We start from the raw sequence: 18,702 nt of genomic DNA, 5'->3' as shown, positions 1-18,702 counted from the left end.
CAACCTCATGGTTCCTAGTTGGATTCGTTAACTTCTGCACCATGACAGGAACTCTGAGCTCAACTACTTTTGATACCTGGTTTAAGTGGACTCCTGCAGTATTTATCCTTCTGTGACTAGCTTTTTTTGCTTAACCTAACACCCTCAAGGCTCTTCCCCATTGTAGCATATGCTCCATTTTCCTTCTTTTTCATTGTTGAATGATATTTCATTGTATGCATCACAGTTTGTTTATCCATTCATCATCTGATGGACATTTAGGTTGTGAACACCTCTTGGCTGTTGTGGAGAGTGTTGCAATGACCATAGATACACAAGTATCTCTTCAAGACCCTGATTTCAGTTCTCTTGGATAAATACTCAGAGGTGGGATTCCTGGATCATATGGTAGATCTATTTCCAATTGTTTGAGGAATCTCCATAATGCTTTCCATGGCAGCTGCACCTTTGTATATTCCCAGCAACAATGCAGAGAGGTTCCCATCTCTCTACATTCTTACCAACAGTTATTATTTTCTGTGGGTTTTTTTTTTTTTTCATAGTGGCTGTGTTAACAGGTGTGAGGTAGTATTTCATGGAGGTGTGTATAGCATTTCCCTGATGATTAATGATGTTTAGCGTCTTTTCATTGGTCTTCTTTGGAGAAATGTCTGTTCTAGTTTTTTTTTTTTTTTTAATTGCTTTTTAGAGCCGCACCCACAGCATATGGAAATTCCCAGGCTAGGGGTCGCATTGGAGCTACAGCTGCCAGCCTGTCTGAGCCATATTTGTGACCTATACCACAGCTCACGGCAACACCAGATCCCTGACCTATTGAGCGAAGCCAGGAATCAAACCCGCATCTTCATGGATGCTAGTCAGATTCATTTCCGCTGCACCATGGCAGGAGCTCCCTTTAGTTTTTCATCTATTTTTTAATTGGGTTATTTGTCTTTTTGCTATTTGGGCTATAGAGGTCCCTTTGCCTTTAACTCTCAAATGTCCCTGCCCTTCCCTGATGAACTCCGCACGCCTTCTGCTGCTCCTCAGCCCGGTTCTTCTGCCCTGTTAGCTCCTCAGCACTCCGCTCCTGCCACCTTTCCCTGGTTTCTGAAATCTTCTCACGCCCAATACTGACATATCCCTACAGATCTGGGTCCTGTCAGAGTTGCCCCTGGCCCCTTCCCTGACCACCCAGCCATGTGGCTGTCCCTCTGCTGAGGTCTCTAGGACGTCTTGTCTCTGTTGCACGTGGGGCAGTTGGCAGGCGCTGCCACCTTGAGTTGGAATGGGTGTTACTCTTGTGCAGATTTTACATTAACTGCTCTCCACCTGCTGAAGGGCAGGGGTGTGGCTGTGTATCCCCCAGAGGACTTTACAAAGCACCTTTGCTACCCTGTCAAGAGGCAAGAAGCCAAGGAAAAGATGTGTGTGTGTGGATAACGAAAGATTTGAACTTTATGCTTGGGAGTGCTCTGGCCGCAGCAGGAGGACTTGGAAGAAGCAGAGTCTAAGTGCACCAGCCATGGTTAAGAGAGAGAGAGGGAGAGAGACAGAGAGAGACAGAGAGAGATGGAAAGACAGAGAGAGGGAAAGATAGAGACAGAGAGAGAGACAGAGAGAGTGAGTGAGAGAGGGAAACAGAGAGAGACAGAGAGACAGAGTGAGAGTGAGCGAGACAGAAAGAGAGAGAGACAGAGCGAGAGAGAGAGAGGGAAAGACAGAGAGAGGGAAAGACAGAGAGAGACAGAGAGAGAGAGGGAGAGAGAGAGAGAGGGAAAGATAGAGACAGAGGGAAAGACAGAGGGAGAGAGAGAAGGAAAGATAGAGACAGAGGGAAAGACAGAGGGAAGGACGGGGGGGGGAGAAGAGACAGAGGGAGAAAGACAGAGAGATAGAGACAGAGAGAGAGGGAGAGGAGACAGAAAGAGGGAGAGAGAGACAGAGAGAGAGGAAGAGGGAAAGAGAGAGGGAGAGAGAAAGAGAAAGAAAAAGAGAGAGACGGGGGAGGGGAGAGAGGGAGACATGGGGAGGAGGGGGGAGGAGGGAGGAAAGATGAAGGTCACCAACCAAGGCCATTTAGCCAGTCGGGATTGGAATAGGCAAGCGGGTTCCCCCCGGAAGGTCCTGGCTGGAATCTGAGACGTGCACGGCTAGGTTCTGGCAGGCAGGGGTTGACAGGTGTGAACTGAGAACCGGGGAGGAGCTGAGGTCACCTCGCAGTTCTGCAGGTAGTCAGAACAGCTGTTGCTAGTTGGGGGCCAGCCTAGCTGGCAGTCTGAAAACCTCTACTCTGAATACCCTGTTCCAGAAAATTCCTGGCTTCCAACCCTGGTACGTCCTTGCTAGCAATGCCATGTGTGCTTAGTCCATCACCCAGAAGCTCCAGGGCGGCTCTCAGGAGGCCAAGGCTCAGTACAGAAAGGCCCCTGGGTTGGGTATGTGATGTGGCGTGTGCTGGTGTGTCGTGCTCCCCACCAGGGACTGAAGGGCCATTTCCTGGGCCTCACAAAATCCATGAAGCTGCTTTATTGTCTTCTTCACACCTTTCCTTGTGGTCAGGTTTTTATAGCTTCTAAGACCCTGCCTTCCATCTTGAGCCCCAGAAGCCTGCTCTGTCCTGATGATGCCACGGCCAGTTCTGATCCCCATGCTCCCTGGGAGTGTTCCAGCCAGAGGCCCACTTCTGAGGCCCCATCTTATACCTTTGGAGTGTTCCTGGGTAGGTCAAAGGTAGTTCTCACATGAATTCAGGGAAGCCAGACAGCCTGGCCTTCCCTTTCCACTAAGAGGGGAAATGAAAAGGAAAGGTTCATTCTTGTCACAGCTAACCTTCTGCTTGCTCATTGACTTTGAGAAGAGCTCCATCCTTTCTGGCTTCTTTCCAGCCCTCTCCCCTGACTCCAGTTGTTTGTATGTTCAGCTCCCAAACTTGGCAGAGGTGTGTACAATCATGTTTGCTTTAAAAAAGAAAGAGAAAAAAAAAAAAAGAGAGAGAGAGAGAATTCTTTGGCCCTGTCCCTGAAGACTCTCTTCCACTAGGTATGGGCAAGACCTGGGAATCTGGCACTTTTGTACATATATGTGAAAGATATCTGCACATATTTGTACAAGTATTTGTATGTATATAAGTGAAAGAGCTGATGGAGATGGAGGAATTGACTTACAGTTAGCTGAGTGATTTTTTTTCCCTTCTTTTAGGATTTTCTAGAGGGGATCATGTATTTCTTTAGAAATCAGAGAAAAAATAGACCTCATTAAAAAACAAAAGCAGGAGTTCCTGTTCTGTTCAGCGGAAATGAATCTGACTAGTATCCATGAGGACGCAGGTTCGATCCCTGGCCTTGCTCAGTGGGTTAAGGATCCAGCGTTGCCGTGAGCTGTGGTGTAGGTTGCAGACGCAGCTCGGATCTGGCATTGCTGTGGCTGTGGTTTAGGCGGGCAGCTACAGCTCCAATTGGACCCTTAGCCTGGGAACCTCCATATGCTGCAGGTATGCAGCATAAAAAAAAGCATTTAGGCTTTTGCCTAAAAAGCAAAAAGCAAAAAAAAAAAAAAAAAGAGGATCTTGAAATGATTAGTCTCTTTCAGAAACCATTGACCCTCGTAAATTTGTTCCTCTTTCCACAGGGGGACTTGATCTCATCTTCATGCCTGGTCTTGGGTTTGACAACTGTGGCAACCGTCTGGGTCGGGGCAAGGGCTACTACGACGCCTACCTGAAGCGCTGTCTGCAGTCCCAGGATGTGAAGCCCTACACCCTGGCCTTGGCTTTCAAAGAACAGATTTGCCTCCAGGTCCCCATGGATGAACATGACATGAAGGTAGATGAAGTCCTTTATGAAGACTCCCCAGCATCCTAAGTCCTGATGACTACAGCTCCCCCAAAATCAATGTTCTGTATCAGAGAAAAGCAGAATATGTGTATTTTCCTTTATCAGAAATTAGTAGAAATAGGGGCTGTATTGCGTTTAGTGTTAATTATAAGATATCTAACATGAAGCCATTTTAAAAAACCAATAGCAGCGTGAGTAATAGAACCTCAATTAAAATGGAGCCTATCACCATATGATTTTCAGCTTAACTGCCTGGTATTCATGTCCCAAGTGGATCTTTCTGCTTTGCAGTTCCAGTTAAATATTCATGAGACACTGTGCTCCGACTCAGAGTGTGAGGGGAAAGTAAACTCGTCAGGAGAAGACACCTTCATCAAGTCCCGTCATGGGCCTGGGTCAGTGTGGGGGGCAGATGGAGACTCAGCATCTATTCACTGATCGGTCGGTGTTTGCATTTGCTTCGCACACAAAGTTCCCCAAGATACGATAACCGTTTCATCAGGGCCTCACTCCCTCAACCTGAAATTTTATGTGTGACCCTTTGTAGCTTTTGATGGTTAATGGACTGAAATCTTTTATGATTTAAATATTTTGATTCAGCTGATTGGTTCCCATCCCTGCTGCTCTGTGTGTCAGGCTCTTAGGAGTGTAAGGCCCAAGAGCCTGTAAGTTAGCAATTACCTCTGTTTGTTTGCGGTGTCGGCTTTGGAAATGCAATTTGGGCTGAAAGTTGGCAGATGGGCTCACAGCCGGGGAACGGGAATTTTGTGACGGGGAGATTTGGTTGTAACCAGAAACCCAGGAGTCCTCCTGGATCGTGCTTTCTCACTCACACCCCACATCCTGCCTGTTGCCAGGTCCTGTGGGTGCTGCCTCCGAAGTGCCTCTTAATTCTGTTCTCTCCTCTCCCCACCCTGTGCTTCCTTTTGTCCAGACCCTTCGAGTTAAGCTGAATGGGGTGCGAGCCTCATCCCTGGCTTCCTTGCCCTCAGTCTAGACCTCTTTAGCCTATTTCTCCAACTGCAGTCGAAGTGAAGTTTTAAAACGTGAACCTGATCGTGAAAATCAGAATCTTTCAGTGGCTGTTCAGAGCCTCTGGCTAAGGAGCACAGGCTTTCTATGCGTGCACAGGGCCCTTTAAGCAGGGTCTCCCACCTATGGTTTTCTAGCCGCCCCCCCCCACATCCTCCTTCTGTACCACTTATGCAGATGTTCATATAGCTCCCTGAGTGCTGCAGGCTTCTGCCCTTTGTGCTCCGAGAGGGTGCTTTTCCTCCAGCTGCAGTGCTCTTTCCTCTTTTGTTTGTCTAGACAACTCCTGTTTATCCAAGACTCAGCTCCCGTGTTAGCTCACCTCTTCTGGGAAGTCTTCCTCCGTGTGTCCAGGCAGAGTTAGTGTTCCTTCACTTGTTTAAGCAGCCTGGGCCATTGTCCTGGTCACAGTGTCCCTACGTATCAATTATTTATTGTCATGTTTATCCCTCCCCCAGACTGAACGCCAAAGAGCAGGGATAATCTTTATATTTCTCACACTTGGTAAGGTACTTAGACATATTGTGGGTGTTGGAGAGTTTTTTTAAAAGTCTAAGATATTAGAATGTATTCGATTGCTAATTTTTTGTTGTCATTATTTTAGGGCCACACCTGCAGCATATGGAGGTTCCCAGGCTAGGGGTCAAATTGGAGCTGTAGCCACTGGCCTACACCACAGCCACAGTAACAGCAACGTGGGATCTGAGCCATGTCTGTGACCTACACCACAGCTCATGGCAACTCCGGAACCTTAACCCACTGAGCGAGGCCAGGGATCAAACCCGCATCCTCATGGATCCTAGTCAGGTTCGTTAACCACTGAGCCACAAAGGGAACTCCCAGTTGCTTATTTTAATTTATACTGACAAAATAATTTAGCTTAGAAATGAATATTTATTAGTTTGGAGGAAAGATTTTACTTGTAGGCATTTTTTCTACTTTAGAAAAATATTTTCTAGTTTATGAAGGAAACGGTTTATTTAATGACCTCTGTTTCTCTTGCTCTCATCCTCTCATCAACAGTAACAAATTGGTTTTCTAGAACTGTATTGTCCAGAATAAGCACTACATTTGGCCATTGAACTCTAGATGTGTGGCCAGTCTGAATGGAGAAGCACTGATTTAGATTGACTATTTAGTATGACAACAACAACAAAAATTTTTTTGAATGAGTTAGTTGAATACATTCAGATATGTTTCATTTGAAACACAGATCCTTATCCCTTGGATAATAGCGTGTGATTTAATGTTTTATATACAAAAGTAAAAACATTTAAAAACATCAATTGGGCTAAGATTGAACTTTTATGATAGAGTGTGTACAATGAGAAATGGGAGGGAAACAATTTCTGCAAGCTGTAAAGTCACATTATTGTGTTGGTGAGAAATCGTAAGGGTTACTTCAACCATAAGTTAAGGTGAGTGTTAATATAGCTGACATGACCGTTGGCCTGAAGTGGTTCAACCGTAAAATGATTGAATTGCAGCAGGTCTAGCAACTTAGAACTTGATCTCTTGTTTTTCTGTCAAAGAAGAGCATTTAAAAACTACTCCCAGAATTCCCATTATGGTTCAGTAGGTTAAGGACCTGACGTTGTCTCTGTGAGGGTGTGGATGTGATCCCTGGCTCATTCAGTGTGTTAAGGATCAGCTGTTGCTACAAGCTGTGGCATAGGCTGTAGATGTGTCTCAGATCTGGTGTTACCGTGGCTGTGGTTAAGGCTGGCAGCTGCAGCTCCAATTCAACCCCTAGCCTGGAAATTTCCATGTGCCACAGGTGCAGACATAAAAAAGAATAAAATAAAATAAAAGCAAAGCTATTCCCAGCTCCTCAAGTACAGATGAACACAGAATCAGTCGGCCAGAAGATCCAGGGTGCTGAGATTCAGGAAAGTCAGTCAGGTGCTGAGATTCAGGAAAGAGGAAGGTTCTCTTTCCAGGCTGCAGGGTCTCTCACCTGGAAAGAGGACCATTCCCTATAGTGACCAGTAATGGGCAGTGGTCATTGTGCAGAAGGCATCGGAAAGGAAAAAAAAAAAAAACCCTGACAATGCAGGTGATGTGACACTGTAACTCTGATCAGGGCACAAGCAGAGGCTGAGGACCAGGCCTTGAACCCAGGGAGAGAGCCAGCATGAAACAGGAATGACAGTGGTCTCAGGCGAGGGGACCGACCAGGCAGGAGAGAAAGAGCAACTTGATCTGAACAAAATAGTTCTCAGTATTGGGTAATTGGCAATATGTGTGTGTCTATGATTCTTGCCTATTGTACAGAACTGTGCTTAATTTAACCAGAAAGTAAACTGTATTGTCTTAGTCTATTTAACAGATATCAATAAGAACAGTATACTAATCTCGAAGTCCCACCTAAACAAGAGATCCAAGAGATCGATGAGTATGTCTAGGTATGGGTGACTTGATGCTGAAGTTTGTTAATTCCTGGTCCCCTTCCCTTTTTTTTCCCCCCTTAAAGATCATTGAAATTCAGTTAATCCCATTGCATTCAGCCCTACGTTAACAAGCTTATTTCCTCCTCAAAGGTAAATTTTCTGCCAAATTCCTGGTTTACTCCGGTACCCACCACAGTCCCTAGCATAAAATAAATGGCCAATAAATTCTTGATGGAGGAATGAACCAGTGTGCTTGTTGCCTTGTCTGTGTGGTGCCCTTGTCAGTTTTAACGTTCATTGCTGTTTGCTGCTGGGATTCTGTCCTTTCAGCGTTGTCTCAGGGTTGGATTATTCTAGAACACATTTTCTTTTCTTTTCTTTTTTTTCCCCGCCTTTTCTAGGGCTGCTCCTGCGGCATATGGAGGTTCCCAGGCTAGGGGGCTAATCGGAGCGTAGCCGCCGGCCTACACCACAGCCACAGCAATGCCAGATCCGAGCCGCGTCTGTGACCTACACCACAGCTCATGGCAATGCCAGATCCTTAACCCACTGAGCAAGGCCAGGGATTGAACCCGAAACCTCATGGTTCCTAGTCGGATTTATTAACCACTGCGCCACGACGGGAACTCTTAGAACACATTTTCTATTACTGCAGTTGCATTGCCTTCCTTGGGCAGTTTGTACGTGTGCGTCACATCATCTGTGGTGTGGGGCCTTGTTGGTGCTTTTCTTTTTTGCATCTTTGTGGTCATCTTTTCTCCTATGCCCAGGCAGTCTTAGGCTTTCTGCCCTTTAAGGGCCATCTCTAACCCCTGTGAGCCTCTGCCCCAAATATATGTTTATTTATATGCTTAAAAATAGGAGGCAAAATTCTTTTTTTATAAAGATTTTAGTTTTTTTCTGTTATAGTTGATTTACAATGTTCTGTCAATTTCTGCTGTATAGCAAAGTGACCCAGTCATATATATGTTTGTATATGTACATATATATATGTATATATTCTTTTTCTCACATTATCCTCTATCATGTTCCACCACAAGTAACTATGTCTAGTTCCCTGTGCTGTACAGAAGGACCTCATTGCTTAGCCACTCCAAATGCGATAGTTTGCATCTATTAACCCCAGACTCACAGTCCATCCCACTCCCTCCCCCTCCCTCTTGGCAACCACAAGTCTGTTCTCCAAGTCCATGAGCTTCTTTTCTGTGGAAAGGTTTATTTGTGCCGTGTGTTAGATTCCAGATATAAGTGATATCATATGGTATTTATTTTTCTTTCTGACTTACTTCACTTGGTATGAGAGTCTCTAGTTCCATCCATGTTGCTGCCGATGGCATTATTTTGTTCTTTGTGGCTGAGTAGTATTATATATATATGGAACAACTATTTTGTTCAGATCAAGTTGCTATTTCTCTCCTGCCTGGTCTGTCCCCTCACCTGAGACCACCTGAGGTATATATATCACATCTTCTTAATCCATTCATCTGTCAATGGACATTTAGGTTGTTTCCTAATGGTTATTGTGAATAGTGCTGCAATAAACCTAGGGGTGCGCATATCTTTTTCAATGAAAGTTTTGTCTGGATATATGCCCAGGAGTGGGATTGCTGGGTCATATGGTAGTTCTATATTTAGTTTTCTTAAACAAACTTCTTTTTATTTATTTATTTACTTGTCTTTTCTAGGGCTACACCCACAGCATATGCATATGGAAGTTCCCAGGCTAGGCGTTGAATCAGAGCTGTAGTTGCCCGCCTATGCCATAGCCACAGCAACGTGGGATCCAAGCTGCGTCTGCGACCTACACCACAGCTCATGGCAACGCCAGATCCTTAACCCACTGAGCAAGGCCAGGGATCGAACCCACAACCTCATGGTTCCTAGTCAGATTCGTTAACCACTGAGCCATGAGGGCAACTCCCAAACTTCTTTTTAAAAAATAATATTGTATGCATACTAGGAAACATACACATAAAAAGATGGGATCATTGAACTAGATATATTATCCATAGTTTTATAACATAATGTACTTAATTTCTAAAAAGGAAAGCAACATGATGGAAATTTTCCAGAAATTTACTATTTTTGAAAACCTTATTTTAACCCTTTTTGAATGATTCAGAAGTCTGGTTCTAATTTCAGTTTATTTTGATATTTGGTTTTAAGGGCTTTTATATTTGAAAAAGATAGTATCTTCCAGATATATACATATGGAAGCAGTACTGCACTTACTAAAATTTGCAGTGCTATCTACCAATTTCACAATTTTTTTAAATTGACATCGGGCTAGTAAATATCCATTTATTGATATGGATCGTACTTGTGTATTATCAGAGAGTGATGCACATTTATTTTGTTAGCAAATGGATTCAAAACTTACTGAAACTCCTCGAAAGATTTTTAACCAAGTTAGAAAAATTCTGCTTCCACGTTTTTTAGTTGTGCAGATATCAAAGTGTTTATAGGTGCCATGCCGAGTTTATGGCAACATAATCATACAATGATGAAAATATTTCCAGATAACCATTTTCAGTGTGTTCTCTCCATATCACATCTCTTTCTGAAAGAAGTTCCTTTCTGTCTCATGGAAGAAACATGACTTTTACCCTGAAGATTCAAATTAGATGTATTTGAGGGGGACAGGGGGCAGATGTTTGCTTAGGTAGTGATTTACTGGTGGCCATTTATAATCACAGAAAAGAAAGAGTGGAACACTCTTCTTTGTGTAAAAAATACATGCAAAACTCATCTTAAAGCTTAACTTTTTACAAAGCATTTTACTTTGAGATAATCAGAGAAATTTAGATTTCCCTAAATATTTTTCATTTGTACTATCACATTCCAAAGCATTATAGATATTCTATATCTTAAAGGTCTTTTTTTTTTTTTTGTCTTTTTAGGGCTACACCTGAGGCATATGGAGGTTCCCAGGCTAGGGGTCGAATCGGAACTGTAGCTGCCAGCCTAACACCACAGCCTCAGCAAGGCAGGATACGAGCCACATCTGTGGCCTGTATCGCAGCTCACGGCAATGCTTCTTAACCCACTGAGCAAGGCCAGTGGGATTGAACTGGCCTCATGGATTGAACTCGTGTCCTCATGGATACTAGTCTGGTTCATTATCGCTGAGCCGCAATGGGAACTCCCATCTTAAAGGTCTGAATTTGATAAAATTAACTGCTACCTTCAGCGTGTGGTGCATTTCTGGTCTGTAAATTATGTATTAGTGCTATTGCTGAATCCTTTAATGTGGAATCTATCCTTCTTCCCCTTTTAAAAAATGAAACTCTTTAAGTAGCCATTCCATCAGCGGTTAGGCTTAAATAATTTGTCCATAAAACACTGATTAAAAAAGAAAGTCAGCTAATTTTGAGACCTACCCTCTCTGCTACTTAATATCTTTAATATCTCTACTTAATTTCTTTTTGTAGCAATACTATAGGCTGGGGCATATTGGAAACATCTGTCCTTTTACCCAACACCTCACCCTGAAAAATTTGTTCCTGTGCTTATTTCTTTAGATTGTTAGCATGTTTTCTACATGGTATCCAGTTAGTACCTCTTGACAAAAAGATGTGCCCAGGTTTTTCTTTTCCCCGAGTTGTTTTATGAGTACTTCATCCCTATTTCCATGGCAAGGAGAACAAGTGTTTTCTACTTCGTTTTGCTAAGGGAGAAAACTTAAAGACAAACAGTTATGACTATATTTAGGAAACAAGGTTAAAATATATTAGAGTTAGGAGTTCCCGTCGTGGCGCAGCAGAAACGAATCCGTTTCCATGAGGAACCATGAGGTTGCAGGTTTGATCCCTGGCCTCGCTCAGTGGGTTAAGGATATGGCATCGCCATGAGCTGTGCTGTAGATCGCAGATGTGGCTCAGATCTGGCGTGGCTGTGGCTCTGGTGTAGGCTGGCAGCTACAGCTCTGATTAGACCCCTAGCCTGGAAACCTCCACATGCCGTGGGTGGGTCCTAAAAGGACAGAAGAGTTAGTAAGTCATGATATTAAATATTACTAACAATGGTGTAGAGGTTTATCTTTTGGATCTGTAGCTTCTGCTAACCATGATGGCTTCACACTTGTCATCATAAATCTGAAGAGTGAGGTGTCTCATGACAATGGTGCATACAGATCCCTACTACAAAATATCTTGGCGATAATTTCAAATGGGGGGACTCACTTCCTGGCAAATCTTACTGTTTTTTGTTTTGTTTTTTCCCCTTGTCATATAGCAGATGAATAGCTTTTTACCAGTAGCAGAAGTATCTTCTAGTATTACTTGTGCTTGAATTATTAGAATTATCTTTGTGCTGTTTCTTTGCAAGAATCTTTTTAAGCCACTTACCCATTTTAAGAGGGTGATTTAGTAAAAACTACATAGTCCGATAGATATATCCATGTGCCTGGGAATATTAAAAAACAAAACAAAACAAAACACACAGGACATTGCAGTATGCCGAAAGGAACGAAACACCCCCTTTCACATCATCCAGCAGCTGTTTTCCCTCCCAGTGCTGCTTGCGTACCAACCCACCCCAGGGCCTTCTGATGTGCTGACAGAGTGAGGGGCTGATGTCAATCTATAGTTTAAGTTTTTACAAGTCTTAATTCCTTGTCTTTTAAAGATTAAAAGGTACATGTAAGTAGAGATTCTAATTTCTTGGTCCCAAGCCCCAGTGTTCCTGGTGAGTGTCACCCTGTTTGGAGACCATTGCTCTAAGGACTTGTCCTCCTAGCTGGATGGGTAGAGGGTTCCGGTTCACTGGTCCCTCCACTAAGGGACTCTGCCTGAGCGGTGGCCCCTCCTTTCCCTGGCTCTTATGGACCACAGTGTATGCGTCTGGCCTCCCATGACCCCTCCATCTTTCTGGTCCGCTGCATCCAGTACCAGTGTCCTGTCTTCTGTCCAACTGCTCTGTTGGGGCTGTTCTCTTGCTTGCAGTGCTTGAGTAGGAGAGGGATAATTTCTTGCTATTCAAGTGCACAGCAAACCACCAGCAGCATCACCTGGAAGTTTGTTAGAAATGCAGAATTTCAGATCCCAATGAGTTTCTCTAAGTTACTCCTTTAAAAACAGAATGCCTTAAAGAACTCTGTCACCTAGGAATCAGCAGATGCCTTTCTTTTGGTTCTTTTTCTCTCAGACTTCCCCTGGCTGGCCATTTCCCACCCTGTGGGTATATCAAGGAGTTTCTGGGACTGGATAAAAGACGAGGAGCACGTTCAAGCCCCTCACTTCTTCTCTCTGCATTTCATCCCCCTACCTACTCCACTGGTTGCTGTTGCTTTTCATTTTAATATATGGGACAACACACCACGTGAATACCAATGGACATGATGTGTAAAAGAAGGTCCATTGTGTTTTGTTGTTTTGATTATGTGTGTCCTGTGAATGTCTTACTTACACTGTTAGTCCGACAAAGCATACTTTAGAAGGAAGCAGTTGTGTCTGTGGGTGCATCAGATTCCAAAGAGTTCACTGGTAGGAATAGCGAACACTTGGTTTATCACTGAGAGATCATCTCTTCAGGATTGAAATGCAAAAAGTCTTATTTCCTCTCCAGAAAAGAGATGAAGAGTATTATTCTGAAGATCTCAGTTGAGGTACTTGTGGATATTGATGTAGGAGAATAGAGAGATCGTGTTAAGTCCTAAATATTTGGTGTTCCTCATAGCTAAGGATAAGGTAGCAAATGCTGCTCTCTGTAATTATAATATATGACCCAGTGGACAATGGAGGTGTCTGCGTAGCCAGCCATTGCCACGGCATCCTCTATGCTTCCATGCATTGTCATCTTAAAACAAAACTACGCTCATGTCATTTGCCTGCTTAACAGCTTTCGATAGTTCTCTATTGCCCAGAGAACACACACACACACACACACACACACACACACACACACCCTCTTATTTCTTCTAGACCAGTGATGCCAGTTATATCCAATATTCTAGGGAAGAACTAGGTTATTATACAGGTGGATATCATGGTTAGTCTGTAACAAGAGAGCTGTATTTAACAGGTAGCAGATGATGCAGGAATGGGAGATCTCAAGGAGGAACCATCATGTTCTCGAGAGTGAGTGTCAGCCTATAAAGTTACTGATCGCCTGGGGTCTTGCTGGATTGGGGATTCGGATTCAGTAGGTCTACAGTGGGACCTGAAAGTCTGCATTTCTAACAAACTTCCAGGTGATACTACTGCTGGTGGTTGGCTGTTCACTTGAGTAGCAAGGTCTCAGGCTGTGCTGCCCAGTGTGGTTACTTTAGTCTCATGTAACTTTAAATTTAAATTGATTAAAATGGAATCAAATGGAAAATTCACTTCCTTGGCCACACTAGCCACATTTTAAGTGCCGACTGTATTGAATTGCGCAGAGATACAACATTGCCATCCTTGCAGATAGTTCTGTTGGACAACACTATTTTCGACAGCAGTGTTTTTCAAACTCATTTTGACAGGTCACCTACTAAATCAGAATCTCTCGGGGTAGGGGACTGGAAAGTTGCATTTTAAACAAGCACCCCCGGGGGTTCTTATGCATGCTAAATTCATAGGAACACTTCTGTAGGCAGTCTAAACTCTGATGTTTAGAAAGAAATCTAGTGTGAGAACAGGTAAATACCAGAGACAGACATGGGGTAGCTCAACTTAAATTGGAATATGCCCTCCTTCCAGCCATGGAAACATACCCAGTTGTCTACAGGTAGTAGGTTTCCCCTGGTGGAGCTGACCTCTGACACCATAGGCATGTAGGGTGGAAGAGGTATAAACTCTCAAGCCAGCAGCATTCTTCTGGTGTGCAGCTTGTCCCAGATGTGTTCTCTGATCCCATATGCCTTCTGGTCTATTAGGTGCTAACATCTGGTGAGGACCAGAAGCTACATTCATTCATTTTCAGGGATGATGCTCAACCTGGGTTAAGTACAATCCGGAAATAGTTCTCTTCTTTTTTTTCTTTTGGACCTCCCTTTCCTGTGCAGGAACAGAATTTGGGGCAGATTCTATAGTTTTTTGGTCACCCTTCAGTTATAAAAAGAACTTCCATTCTCGGGTTTCAAAAAGTTCAGTCCCGTCTTATATCAGAAATTCAGTTCATCCTCCAACTCTATGCTGCCTTCCTCCATGCCTGGGGAGGTGGGGAGAGGTCTCGGCAGGGTATCCCACTTTCCTTGCTCCACATCCTTCGGGCTCAGAATGTGCTGACAGTTGAGGAAGAGTAAAGCTCACCTGACTGGGTGCAGGTGCAACCTGGCCATTAGAGCTGTCTGCATGCCAGATGCCCAGGTCCTGGCTGTCTTTCATAGAAGCACTTTGTGAGACTTTGCTGGAACTGCATGCACTGTACCTCCCTCCGGCTGACCCCTCACAGCCTCCACCCAGCTCCTGCCCTCCAGAGTCACAGGGAGGGGAAGGAAAATGGCTCAGCATTCTCTACACTAACAAGGTCCCTTATTTCAATGATCTTCTCAATCTCTTGTCTTTTCTAATACAACCTGGAGATGGATGGTGGTGGTGGTGGCTAGCTGAAGAGCCATGCTGGCTGCCTTCTACCTGTTGGACTCCTGTGCTGCCTCTCGGGCTACTTTTCTCTCCAGCCATCCTCTCTTCTTGCCTGCAGGGCTTCCCACCCTGGCATGTCATGTCTGGGTGAGAGCCTTGAAAGAGCCCTCTCAGTCATCCTGATGCACACGCGCACCTGGCAGTGTGAGGGAGTCGGCACCCCAAGGGGGCGGCGCATGGCCAGTGCAGGTCTGGGGCCAGTGGATAAATCCTCTCCAGTTCTGAGGTCTGTTCTGCCTTGCTCCTCAGAGGATCACCAGGCTAGATGCCTTGGGCTTCCACGTCCTTTTCTCAGTTTTCCTTTGCTCAGTCCCCCTCTTCTGTTGCTCCAGCCACTTCCCAAAATACACTTCTGCACGCATTTCCTTGACCCAGGGTCTGCTTTCCAATCCATCACTTCTCTCTTTTTTAACCCCCTTTTGAAAAGTTTTATTGAAGTATAGTTGATGTACAGTGTTGTGATAATTTCTGCCGTACAACAAAGTGACTCCGTTATGCATGTACACACATCCATTCTCCTTCAGATTTTTTTCCCATAGAAATTACCACAGAATATTGGGTAGAGTTCTCTGTGCTACACAGCAGGTCCCTGTTTTGGCCAATCATTGCATACACCTCAGTGTGCATAGGCCAATCCCAAACCCTAGTCCATCCCCGCTCCCGACCTGTCCCCTTTGGTAACCATAAGTTTGTTTTCAGAGTCTGCATCACTTCTCTTCAGAATGTGTAGATAACTGTCACCCATTGTCCCTGCCGTGGAGCCTGCAGAAACTCTAGACAGAAGGAAAAGTGCCGTGTAACAACATTTTACACAGGGTGATTGTAAATGGAGAGAGCCAACAGGCACAGACTTGATCACCAAAGCAGAACTCCGCAGTGGTTTGCAGTCTGCATGGCATTCCTTTTGAGAGGGGTTCACATTCTAATTCTCATTTTTGAATGGGAGTGACGTGCGGTGGACAGACAAACCTTGATTTAGCCGCTGGAGCGAGCGCTCTAAAGGTAGGGGGTGCATTGGAGACTATTGTCTGAGATTGCTTTGTGTCCAAATATATCTGCCATGGTTCTTTACTTCAAGCAGAGACGGAACTTAAGTAAGAAAAAAGAGATGTTGGAAGGCGCGGTGGGCGCTGTGAAGAGCTGCCTGATCCCCCATTAGGACTGACGTATGCTTTCCTCCAGCTGCCAGGATGTTGGCTGCTGGCAGCTCAAAGCTGGGGCCCTCCCCTGGAATTGCCCTTGGCTAAACAAAGGCCTCTTTCCCAAGGTTACAGCCCCTTCTTGGTGACAGCCTATGCCCAGTGCCTGCTGTGATAGAGGGACGCAGGCCCGGCCCCCTCGCTTCAAGGCAGGCCATCTCTGCTGCAGCTGCCCTGGGATTGGCCGAGGCCTGTGTGCCATGCACATTTTCCATTCAGTTCTCTCCCTGTCCACTCCTGTTTCTTTTCCTTCCCCAAAGCCATTGCTCCTGAGAGCATTCCTCAGCCAAGCTCCTGCACACCAATCTCCATCTCACTCTACTTCCTGGGAAACCTGATACTGGGGCAGGGTTGAGGGGGGAACTTCATGGAACTGAAGGAAGAACTCAACACAGGAAGCACGGACACAGGGCAGCCCTGGGAATCAGTGACAGAAGCTTGTAAACTCTTTAGGGTGTTGTCTGGGCAACACTGCTCGGTATCCAAATTCTTGGATAGGAATATTTTGATGGGCTGTTTGGGGGTCAAGAAGAAAGGCCCTGTGGTTACAGCCCTATCAGAACTACGTGGAGTAGTGGACAAGAAAGAAAACCAATTGGTGTCTCCTGGACCATGCTATCTGACATTTTCTTGGAGGAAGAAGTTGAATATGTGGGTTGAGGACGGAGGCTCTAACAGAGCATGCCATGGCTCCCGTGTTTCCAAAGAACAAGGTGGCATCAAGACCCTGGGGCAGGGGCAAGTGGAAATAAAATGCTAGAAAATTTCCCCAAGGTCCATCAGGGTGCATCACCAAAATGAGAGACTGGTTTGCTAACTGGCTCTTGCTTGCTGAGTTGCTTCTTATAGGAGGACCAGTGTCCCTCAGGGGGACGGAGCATCAGTGCAAGTTCTGCCAGATTTAGTGAAAGGACCCTGCCCCTGGGGGATGCATGTGCAGCAGGCTTTCAAGGCGTGCTTTCTGGGTACCAGAATCACCAAACAGTACTTTCTACTGCTTTTTGAGTTCAGAACCACCTGGAGAGACAAGACACAGGGCTCAGACAGAGGATCAGTCAAGTATCAGCTTTGTTAATAATGGTTGGAGGATGTGGCTTAGGTGTAGGGCTACCTGATATTCCTGCTTTTGGACACATGCATCCTCCAGCCAGTAATGGGTATATCTGGCTCCATGCCTGTGGACCTTCCCAGCAGGGGCAAGAGCTCAGCATGTGGTAGAGAGTGCTTTTTCTATGGGGGAGACGGGTCCAAAACAAGGAAACCAGAAAGGGCTAGACCCAACACGCTCAGGTCCTTCTGTAAATCCCAGCAGCCAGTGGGAAGAGGAGGAAAGAAAGGACAGAAGAGTTACTCTGGCTGAAGTCTTCCATCAGAGCACAGGAAACCGGGGAAATGGAAATGCAGGACATACATTTACATATATTAACACATTCGGGTTCTTCCCAGTTTATGAGGTATGACTATGCCCATTTCACAGAAGAGGAAACTGAGCCCAAGATCATATTCCAAGTAAGTGATGGCTCAGGATTTGAACCAAGTCTTCTCTGACTTTAAAGCCCATGTTCTTCTTCTTTTTTTTTTTTTTTTTTTGGTTTTTAGGGGCTGCCCCTTCAGCACATGGAGGTTCCCAGGCTAGGGTCCAATCGGAGCTACAGCTGCCGGCCTACACCACCACAGCAATGCGGGATCAGAGCCGAGTCTGTGACCTACACCACAGCTTATGGCAACACCAGATCTTTAACCCACTGAGTGAGGCCAGGGATGGAACCTGCATCCTCATGGATACTGGTCAGGTTCATTCCTGCTGAGCCGCAACGGGAACTCCCCCATGTTTTTTTTTATCCACCTGCGCCTCCCTCTTCACTGTAGATGCTGGAGAAAGGAAGTCCCTCTGACTCTCTTCCTGGACCTTCACAGTTTTTGCTCTCCTGGGTCCTGGCCACCAGTTCTGTTTGGGCTTGGTTGCTGAAGTTCCCTCAAGTACTTGAGTCCCCAAAGTTTGGTGTGTGGCAGATTTGAAGAGACAGCCACCTGGCATAAGATGGGAAGGCTGGGGAGGGGATTCTCTTCCTGTGGAGCTGGGCTTCGTTCTCCCCTTTAGGACCTATGGCTGAGGCTGTCACCACAAGGCACAGGGGCAGCTATAAGTGGTCCCACCGGGCCTCCTGCTGTGGAGCCTGGGCCTGATGAGGGCAGCTGCGTTAGCGTAGCTCTTCCAGTTGGGTCTGCAGAAACCTGTTCCTAAAGTCAGCTTTTGCCAGGCCTGAGGCAGCAGAGATATCTCTTTCAGATCAGAAATGCCCTTTAGGTTTACTTGTCTGTGGCTGCAGAGCTGCAGCACTCCTCTGGTCCTCAGCGGGCTGCTTCCCCCAAATCTGGGTTTTTCCTTATAAGCCTTTCTTTCCTCCACCACGTGGTTATGTTTCTGGCTTTTCAGTCTCTCTGCTGATGGTCCAGCCATTCTGCATTCCCTCCCCTCTCTTCCCTTCGCCCTCGCTCCTTCCTTCTTTCTCGCCCTCCAAATCCATCTCCCATCTCTGTTCTCCCTTCCCCTCTCTTCTTCCCCGACCAGCTCACTTTTTTTATAAATTTTATTTTTCTATTATAGTTGGTTTATGGTGTTCTGTCAATTTTCTGCTTTACAGCAGAGTGACCCAGTCTCTCTCTCTCACACACACACACACACACATATATATATATATAT

The 18,702-nt window shown here is 45.3% G+C and overlaps 1 protein-coding gene across 1 annotated transcript in view; it reads left to right on the top strand.

The window, feature by feature from the left end:
- The window catches only part of MTHFS (methenyltetrahydrofolate synthetase), a 53,362-nt gene extending 49,316 nt beyond the window's left edge, over positions 1-4,046 (top strand). Inside the window, exon 3 of the mRNA XM_047796099.1 lies at positions 3,610-4,046. Coding sequence (XP_047652055.1) covers positions 3,610-3,842 — 233 coding nt within the window. The 3' untranslated portion in view covers positions 3,843-4,046. The remainder of the gene's footprint in view (positions 1-3,609) is intronic.
- The last annotated feature ends 14,656 nt before the right edge of the window (positions 4,047-18,702 follow it).

The sequence above is a fragment of the Phacochoerus africanus genome, chromosome 9, assembly GCF_016906955.1.
Source record: "Phacochoerus africanus isolate WHEZ1 chromosome 9, ROS_Pafr_v1, whole genome shotgun sequence".
NCBI classification, from domain to species: domain Eukaryota; kingdom Metazoa; phylum Chordata; class Mammalia; order Artiodactyla; family Suidae; genus Phacochoerus; species Phacochoerus africanus.
The sequence above is the reverse complement of the archived record's forward strand: the minus strand, read 5'-3'. Positions and strand labels throughout refer to the sequence as shown.